Genomic DNA, 10,000 nt, shown 5'->3' on the forward strand with positions numbered 1-10,000 from the left:
TTGTGCCAGTAAACTCATGGAAAAATCGCGCGTCCTCTGAATTATTATATAAAAGCAATAGACCACAGGTTTCTATGGTTTATAGGCATGATAAACCCGGCGTTTCTAAAACGAGGGTGAGGGTAAGACTAAGGGTAAGGATGCGAATACAGAAAGTATCCTAAACAGGCATAAAAGCTAACCTTAAACTTTTGTTTAGGCCTAATTAGGCCTAAGTTTAATTAGCTTTTATGCATGTTTAGGATACTCTCTGTATTCGTATCCTTACCCTTACTCTCACACTCGTTTTAGCAACGCCGTGATAAACCACTTGGGATGTTGGAGCAACAATCGAAGAATTCGTAAATCACTCGCCTGCGGCTCGTGATTTACGAATTCACCCCGCGTGGTTTATCAGCCTATAAACCATAGAAATTTGTGGTCTATTGCTTAAATTTATTGCTTGGAGAAAACATCTACACAACATTTTGTGTTTGTGGTAGACGAAAACGTCACCTCAAATTAGATCTTTGCTTTATCGTAAGTCTTTCACGTTTATTCAGTCTGGTTCACGTCCTACAATATGGGCGAAGTATCCTAAAAATAAACTGGTAAGAGCAGTTTCAGAGTGGAAATAGAGATTGAAAGATTCTCTGTTGCATGCTTACGTTGTCATCAAAACCTCAAATTTGATGATTTCACGTCGTCGTTATGCAGAGGACCGCTAACATACTTGCTAAAATCCGTGCTGCACGTGCAGCACGATTATTTATGCTCTTTTAACCAACGACATTATTGTTTTTGTGGCGTTGTCGTCTCGTAGTTGTCGTCGTCGTTTCTTACACTCCCTATAGAGGGCTTTGTCAAACCACGCATTCTTATGATCACAAGATAAACACGGTACGCGTGTTAATTTGGCCGTCTAGCCTGCCAGCCTGCCAAGAAGAGTCTTTTGTCATGCGCTGTTCGTCCCCAAATGTAAAATATTTATGACAGGTCGCACTTAACAAGAATGACAAAGCCCTGTTTGAGGTGCTAATTAACGTTGAATAGTGAAACTTGAAAACACTGTAGGTAATGTAATTATCGGATGTGGAAAGGAAACAGTAAAAAAAAAAAATAAAACAAATTGCCACGTGTGCCACTATTTGCACAAGACTGTTCCTTACGTGTTTTCACTGAAACGGAGAAGTGACTAAAATGACCACCGCTTTGCAGGATCAGGTGCCTTTTTTCCAACATGGTCCCGGTTGTTCAAAAGCCGATTAACTTAATCTGCAGGGTTAGCGTAAACTTTTGTTTCACGTTCTTTTTCAGGATCGACTTCTACCAATGTAAAATTTTGCCGAATTCAGCGTTGAACAGCAGAGAAATAAACTCCTTAGTTAATTTTATATCTGGGATTAGCGTTAATCGGCTTTTGAACAACCGGGCCATGGTGGACAAAGCAGTTTGGTTGTTTAACCGGGAACAAGATTAAGGCCTTAATATTTAACTTCCCTATTTTGTTTTCCATTGTCAGTGATTTTTTTTTGGAAAGTTTTTTATTTACGTGAAGAGTGGCCCTGTTGATAAGCGGAGGGAAAAATCATTTGCATAAAAATACTGTTCAATAGGCCGTTTTCGAAATATCAATATTCAGCTTGATAGTGAGGCAGAGAGGACAAAAACAATAGAAACAAGTTGCAATGAATGTGAAAGATATTAGCATATCATCCACTTTCCTTTTCCTTTGCCTTTGTCCTCTAAACCTCTCTTTCAATATATCGAAAGTGGCCTATTGTCAGGAGATTGTTTAAGTACATCAACATCACGTTTCTTTGCTTGAAAACAAAACGTCTCATTTTCATGGTATTTAATGCAGATAGAAACAAGATTCTATGATCTAGTCGATGGACGACCAATAAGCCCCTCTCTGTCTCTCCACAAATCTTCATGATTTCCTGCTATCTTGCCACAGACGTCAAGTCATTGAAAAATCTAATGCTAATTTCAGCGAAGTCCAGAGCATGTTTTACAGCTGATTCCATGTCAGAGCTCTCCCAATCTTCGTCAGTCATGTGTCTCAATCTTTTAAAGTTCACTTCCTTTCTGTTCAGAGCATTTTCAGCCAGTTCTGGGTTAAGTTTCATTTCAGATGAATCATATGCTTGCCAAAAAGCCCCAGGCGACCTAAAGAAAGCGGCAAATGATGAAAACGATTGAAGAAACTTCCAGTTGAGGCTTCTGTCAACCTGTCAATTTTCAGGAGTGTCTATCGGAAAACCGCTCTGTTTTGAGTTGTTTTTAAAAAACCCAAGGAAACTATATACCACTGGAAAGCTATTAAAATGTAGTATTTCAAAATGCCTTTAACGTTCACGTTTTTTATTTCAGGAGCGAGCGCAGTCACTCAAACGTGAAATTGACCTTGTCTGCTCCGCTGAATTAATAACCCCTTGCGTTAACCGGGACATCCAAAGAAACTGCACTGTATCACTTAGGAGATAATGAGCTACCAAATTTCATATTCTAATTGGTTCTTGAGAAAGTCCATGGTAAAGTTGGCCAATAGAATTTTTCAGTATGCCCGGCACGCTCTTGAATACCACGGGAAAACTATTTAGAATTTTGAAAAAGCCTCACGCACTTTGTTAGCTAATAAAAACGGGAAAGTTAAAGGCATTTTTAAATACTACATCTTATTATCTTTCCAAGGGTATATAGTTTCCTTGGGTTTCTTTAAAAACAACGCGAATAAGAGCGCTTTCCCGAAAGACACTCAGGACGCTGACAGTGAACTTTAAATTGATTTTGGAGAACACTTTGAAGGAAACATCCACTTCTATGAAACGATAATTTTAACCCACAAGGAAAAACCGTTTACTATGAAATGTGTTCGGAATTTTTTTAGAGCAAACGGATATATCACTTTTTTTACTTTCAACTTTATTCTCCCGGTCACCGCCATCTTAAATAATTGTGACGTGTACTCCTCTGGTTGCCCTATTATTGTTCTGACACAAAGAGCTTTCTTATGAATACAATCAAGTAACCAATAACTAATACAACTATTTAGTATTGTTGCGCCCTGGAAATACGAAAGCAAAAATAAGCGCTCTAAAATTATTTTTATCCTGATAAAACGATTTCCATGAAATTTTCTTCTGGTATAGTTTAACGAAAATGCAGTTATTTCATCAACACGAACAGTTATATCGGTACATTACAAATCAATAGACCAATTCGGCGAACTCAATGTTGTAACCAATTCAAATCTCTCAAGGTTAAGATTCTTTGTGTATTGTATTTGCATGATAATGTAGTATTCACATTTAAATGATACGGAAATACTTAAAACAAAACGTTTTATTCCCAATGGGTTTGGATCAGGCCCTGTCCACACGTATCCGGAAATTTTTGAATCCGAAACTTTTTCTTTCCGGATTCGAAAATATTCCCATCCACACGTAGCGTATTGAAATCGAATTTGCCTGTCCACACGTACCCAAAACATATCCCGGATTCAATCCAGTACTCAAGACTTCTAAAGGAAACAGAGGTAACAAAGCATGTGCCATAAAGAAATAACACTGGGCTTGAGATCTTGTTACGTCATCCGGATAAAAAAAATTTCGGATTTCGCGTCCACACGGTTGCGGATTCAAAAATATCCACTCTGGAGAGCGACTCGAAAAAATTGCAGATTCGCCAGCGAATTCGCCGGATACGTGTGAGTTAGCCGAATTGGTCCAAGTATTTCCATCTCATTTAAATGTGAATGATATACATAATAATGCAAATACAATACACAAAGAATCTTAACCCCGATTTGAATTTAATAATACAACGAGTTAGCCGATTTGGAAGGCAGTACACCGCACCATATTAATTGTTCGTCAGGGAGTCGAATACAAAATTGTGTATTTCCCTCAACGTCATCTATATAATGCGGCATCAACGCCTTAAAACAAGAATTTGTTTGACTAATACCGCATTCACACCAAAGCTTAAACACGTTTAAAAGCTGTTTAGTTAAACATGGTTTAAAATTGTTTTCTTCGTACAAGTTACTACCCACATAATGTAGTCACACATTAGAACTTACATAAACCCTACGTAACTTTCAGTCTTCCGTTGCTCATTTTTATTTTGTTAAACCTGGTTTAATTAAACATGTTTAGTTGGTGTGAATCAGGTATTAGACTGAAGTTGATCGCGGTCTAGGTTTCTCATCTATATCAATCCTTAAAATCTTACCGAAACAAAAAAAAAAAAACAAAAAAAAATGGATTGTCCCAAGTAGTAGTAAGTAATACCAGAAACCCATAAGGGTTGAAACGTGTAACGCGCGTTCACAGCTTCCGAATATTTAGTGCGAACTGAGTGGTTGAATGTTCCAGTGCTAAGTACCATATTTGGAAACCCCTCAATCTTGTTGTTCCAAATATGGTACTTAGCAAATTGAATATTCAGAAGCTTGTTTTCCAGCACAAAAGGGGCCGTTACACGTTTCAACCCTTATGGGTTTCTGGTAATACCAAATGGTCGAACCAATACACCTTATTCCAAAATGGCTACCATTTTAGTATTCTTTTGTTTCCATGCAAATCGGCCCTTATGGCCCTGTTCAAGGTTAAATATTCTTTTGAATTTTACGTTTGAAAGCGAGGTTATAAGGGCCAACTTGCATGGAAAAAAAAGAATACTACAATGGCGGCCATTTTGGAATAAGGTGTATGAGAAGTAAACATTGAAAACGTTGGCAAATTTGAGTCAAGACGAGGAAGCTACGAGCAAACACATGACGAAATTTAGAAGTTTCTTTTTTTGACCTTTTCATTTGTTTGGCCATATAATAATCAAAAAACCTCTTAACAGAGCTACACTAGGTCTGTCTGTGGAGGAGAATCTTGACGTGGGTCTCTCGTACAGATCTCGCTGAATGAACGAAAACGATATTTGAAATGAATCATATACTGAACTGCAGATATAAAATCAAGTAAAGCTATGATCCTTGGAGTTATATGGACGCAATTTTAGTAATTGCGTAGAGAAGCCTGAATTATTCAGGACTTCAACGGGGTTTGAACCCGTGACCTCGCGATACCGGTGCGACGCCCTAACCAACTGAGCTTCTCTTCGCAATTGCTAAAATTGCGTCTAAAACTGCGAGGATCATAGCTGTTATGTCTTCTTCGGTCTCATAGAAAGTTCCCGGTAGGTTGATTAGGAGTAAATGTCAACGTGTGACAAGTAGACAAAAGTGCAAGTGAAAGACGATCAGTTGTTTGCAACTGTAGAATTTTGCGTTAGGACGGCTTCACAATACAATTAATTGCAGAGAGGATCGAACAAAATTTATCGATCCTTTTTTCCCTACATTATCTTCAATCTAAAAGGCAGAGGGAAGGAAATCCTGGATCAACAACGTATAAAAGCTAATACAGACACTTTGTTCGTAACTTCCATCGATCGATCGATCGCACTTACGTCCAGGGTTGACAGAAAGCGCCGTACCAAGCGCCCCAATCAAAAATGAGTAAAAATTTAACTGTTCCCAGTCCCAGTTTTCTTTGTAAAAGCAACTTAGAATGAAATGCTCATGTTCTTGTTATGCTCACAACAATTAAATAATACTGTGATCTTTTCCAGTTCTGGTCATGAGTTTCGGCTTACGTCGATGTTTTGATGGCCATACCAGCACATTTCGTTGAAAAATGGGTTTTCAAATAAACGTCATTAAGGGATTCTCTAGTTATTATTAATAAGTTAAACGTAAATGCTGTCTTCATCTACTCACATTTTTATCATTGCAGAAAACTGTCCTTTGCTTGGCGCACCTTCTGCCACATGCTGAGCAGCAATTCGAACAGTAGGGTGATAGTGTCCAGTCCTCAGCAGAGCTAGTTCCCAGGCCGTCGAACTATCAGCATTACTCAGCTCCGGGTCATTTACATCAGGTCTAAACAAACCAGTCCCCATGCACTCACTGTCGAGTAAAGCTTGCGCTTTAACATGAGACTGGAAACAGATAAGACCAATATAACGCCTGATTAACAAAGCAGCTAGGAGAGCATCCCAACTACAGCATCAACTATTTTTGAAGTCACAGAACACCGCAAGACCTTACAGCAGAAAGTTCCCGAAACTTCAAATTCGTTCACAAAGCATAAATACAGCACAAAAAAAAGAAACACCCTCAAAGTTAAATTTAGTAGTCATTTGCCTCACGGCCGACATTGCAAGACATTTGCTTAGAGCCGCTTTTTTCTCTGTATTGCAATTTTTGGCATATCTTTAGAAGCTCTGATAAGGTTACATGATGCCTGGAGGACCTATGTCTAGAACAGAAACGAAAGGACTGAGCGAAAGAGAACGACAACGACAAAACAGATTACCAGTAATAGCTAATACTTAGCACTAAACCGTTTGTTATTTTTACAGATGCGTTATTTAAAGTGGATGCATATTTTTAAAAGGTGGTTTAATCGGTTCTTCCTTTTTTCAGTAATGAAAATCGAATTTTTATTGTCAACTGGAATTAAATAACAATTATCTGTACTCTTTTGAACATAGAGAAAAAGTTGATTTGTTTGTTTGTCTGTTTGTTTTCCTCTAAAATGCGCTTGCCCAACTGGTTTTTGTTGTGCCTCGACAGTGACAAGAAAATTTTGCCCTTATGTTATAAACACGTATTCGCAATGCGTTCTCGTAAAATTAGGGGGAAATCTCAATAGCTTGTGTTTTCAGAAGTTTGTTTAAAGGACCCAAATGTTATTTAAGTGTTGGCGCAGTTCGTGTTTGAAGTTCGTCCTTTCTTGGTTGCATTGCCGTAGTTTGCCGATTCTTGTACCAAGCCAACCAGGCGTGTTGCAATGAAATACATCAAAATGTGAATGATCTTGTTTTCAGAGATAAAGTGGAATAAAGTACGTCAGTAAAACTCTTCTTTGACCTTGACCTTGAAAATTTAAAAGGCTGTTTAGGTTTAGCTGATGTCTTGAGAAAACCACCCAAAATATTAAAGAACAGTATTTCGCTACAGGGGCATCCAACGAGCCATTTTTTTCAAATTTCATCAAAATATGTCATGAAATAAAATAAACCAAAAATTAGCCTTTTTGGAGCAATTTCTCTACCTGCTGGGAAATTTTTATCAGTTCCGCACTCCCAGCAGAAACAGACCAGAAATTCCGTTTGCCAGCAGGGCCGGACGGAAATTTCCCAGCCAGCAAGCATGATAACAACATTTGAATGCATCGTATGTCAAAATGGGCGTGGCGACAGGCCTCAGAATCGAAGGGTACTGACCACAAATAGCCCTCAGAACAACAACAACAATATTTCTCCCACGAGAGGTGGGAAAATCTTTTTCCCCGCAACTCCCAATACTTCTTTTTCCAGCCAGCAGATACATGCCAGCGAAACACCTTTTTGCGGACACACCTCTGTTAGGTGCCCCTGTCGCTTTACCTGTAGAAATGACTTGACGTAGGACAAAAACGCCAGCACACCATTAGGTTGGGAGTGTAGGCTCACTGTGCAGAGACGCTTAACAAAACCTGAAACTCTTTGAATGGGAACCTGCGAAACACAAAACCCAGCAACATTAGGAAAATCTGTGATAATTCATGTGGCAAACCCAGGAAGTTGAAAAGTTCTGACAAAGCGCGTGGATCCCTGAAAATTCGTACAAGCGCATAATCGCTCAGTGTGATGTATAGCAAAAGTGCAGTGCGATGACCAAACTGTTACCTGTTTTCTTCTTTTTCTTAACATTTCCTCGAGACACTGTAGCACCACAGGAACCTCCTGGCTGCTTGATCCTTTCAAGTTTGAACGATATAAAAGACAACAATTAACCCTTCAAGTCCCGAGGGAGACCCCATAACCGTAACAGAGTAACATCTACACATGTACGAAGCAATTGGGAGTGAAAGGGTTAACAATTAACCAGTTCGACGATCACGTAAACTAAAAGGCTGTGTGGGAGTGTAGTTTGCTACACTTTCAAGTCAATTTATTACTTTATGGTACGAATCAATCTGCTCGCTAACGGCTGTGAAATGACACTTACCTGCATGAACTTGAAGGAGGCAAGAGTACAGCATGTTATAGAAGCCACGAGGATCTATGTTTAGAGCGTCGCCTGAGAACGAAAAGACAAGGTCATTGAAACGCGCACAAGATGACTAAGATGGATGAACACTTGACTTTATTGCGGAAGGTCGTGGGAAAAATCAGGACAAACAGATCAGGTCTTCATAATAAGATCCACAAAATGATTAACTGAAAAGGAACATAAACCACTTGCCCCTCTTCACTGTTCGCAACTAGGGTATGGTTGGGACGACAGGAAAACATGTACAGGGATATAAGACTCCAAGGGTGTCAAAGTGCCTGACTCCTCCAAATGCCACAAGGAAAAATTGCACTTTGAATTATTATTGTGCCTCGTAATACATCTCCTTTTGCACAATCACCATATCCTGATGACTAGCGGTAAGCACATATTTTTTTCACATTGTTCCACTACACAACAAAGCCTTACGCTGATCGAGGATTGGAAACAGGCCGTCGGTAGTGACCAATTGGTATCAGTGTTATCTACAGATATGAGCAAGGCCTTTAATTCTCTCAGCCATTCTCTGACGATAAAGCAACTGGAGGCTTATGGTTTGGTGGGCGATCACTTAACCTTACGAGATCATCTTTCGTCAACAGACTGAACAGAGTAAAAAGGTGTGACGCTACTAGTGACTGGATAAAGATGGAAAGAGGACGTACTCAAGGATCGTCGTTCGGCCCCTTACTATGGAACATCAACCAGATCGATATGTCAGCTCATGTTAAAGACGCAAATTTAACTATGTATGCTGATGAATCTCAAATGTACGTCAAAGGAAGGGACCATGAAACAGTAGGAAGCAGAATGAAAACGCATGGTCAGCAAGCACTGTCGTGGTACACAAATAATTTTCTTTTGGCCAATCCAGACAATTTTCAGTCTCTAAACATTAATCTATGGAAATTCGATAAGGACAAGAGTGACAAGATGCTGAATACAAACAGTCTAGACATTGCGAACACAGAACTAATCAAACTATTAGGAGTTCACATAGATGATAATCTCAACTTTACTGAGCATATTAGCAAATTATGTACTAAGGAAAGCCAGAAAGTCGGAGTACTCTCTCGTCTTCGAAAATTAATACCCTGCAAGTTTAAGTTACTGCTGTATAAGTCTTTTATACAACCCTATTTAACCTACGGCCATTTAAGCTGGAATTTGTGCAAGTCATCGGACAAAAGGAAGCTAGAACGAATACAAGAACTAGCCCTAACGGTGATCTATAAATCCCACTCCGATGCATATGAAAAACTCCTGAGACGTGCTGATATACCTTCTCTATATAACAGACGGCTTCAAGATATCACAGCATCTACATAAAAAGTCAAACATTTGCGTTTCTGACCTGTTTGTCAGCAAAGGTTCTACACACTCGCTGCGGAATAGTGACTTCGTATTTTCACGTTTTAGAACTTCACTCTGTTAGAATCTTAGGCCATTCTTATGGTCAAAACTTACCGTAAATCAAAGGGATTCGCCCAGTTTACCCATTTTTTACAAAAAAATATAAGGAAACTGAACCTTGCAGACATTTTAACGAACAATAAAACAATATTTTCATTTTTTATCATTTTACTTTGTACATAACTTAACACAGGATCTCTCATACTCATTACGTTTTTAATCATTCTCCTGTAAATAGTCAAATTCTATAAGTACCATATGTTACGTAGTGTTGCCACTTTATTGGTGTCCCCAATTAGTCCATCTGGGCAAAACACACACAGACACTTAAATAAAGGTTTACTTTACTTACTTACTGACTTCCTTACTTCCTTAATTTACAGGAGCAATTGAAATGGGTTGAAGATGAGCAAATCACAAAGTGGAAAGGAAAGGAGCAGAATAATATTGAACATTGATGACATTTGAAAATTGGGTTAGAAATAGCGGGGGGAAACGAAATAA

The 10,000-nt window shown here is 38.9% G+C and overlaps 1 protein-coding gene across 1 annotated transcript in view; it reads right to left on the reverse strand.

The window, feature by feature from the left end:
* Positions 1 to 1,819: 1,819 nt before the first annotated feature.
* Positions 1,820 to 10,000, reverse strand: part of LOC138007154 (nucleolar complex protein 3 homolog) — a 35,807-nt gene continuing 27,626 nt past the window's right edge. Inside the window, exons 15-19 of the mRNA XM_068853904.1 lie at positions 8,039 to 8,110; positions 7,717 to 7,787; positions 7,435 to 7,545; positions 5,762 to 5,982; positions 1,820 to 2,151 (exon numbers count right to left, since the gene is read on the reverse strand). Coding sequence (XP_068710005.1) covers positions 1,926 to 2,151; positions 5,762 to 5,982; positions 7,435 to 7,545; positions 7,717 to 7,787; positions 8,039 to 8,110 — 701 coding nt within the window. The 3' untranslated portion in view covers positions 1,820 to 1,925. The remainder of the gene's footprint in view (positions 2,152 to 5,761; positions 5,983 to 7,434; positions 7,546 to 7,716; positions 7,788 to 8,038; positions 8,111 to 10,000) is intronic.

Source organism: Montipora foliosa, chromosome 6, assembly GCF_036669935.1.
Source record: "Montipora foliosa isolate CH-2021 chromosome 6, ASM3666993v2, whole genome shotgun sequence".
Lineage (NCBI taxonomy): Eukaryota > Metazoa > Cnidaria > Anthozoa > Scleractinia > Acroporidae > Montipora > Montipora foliosa.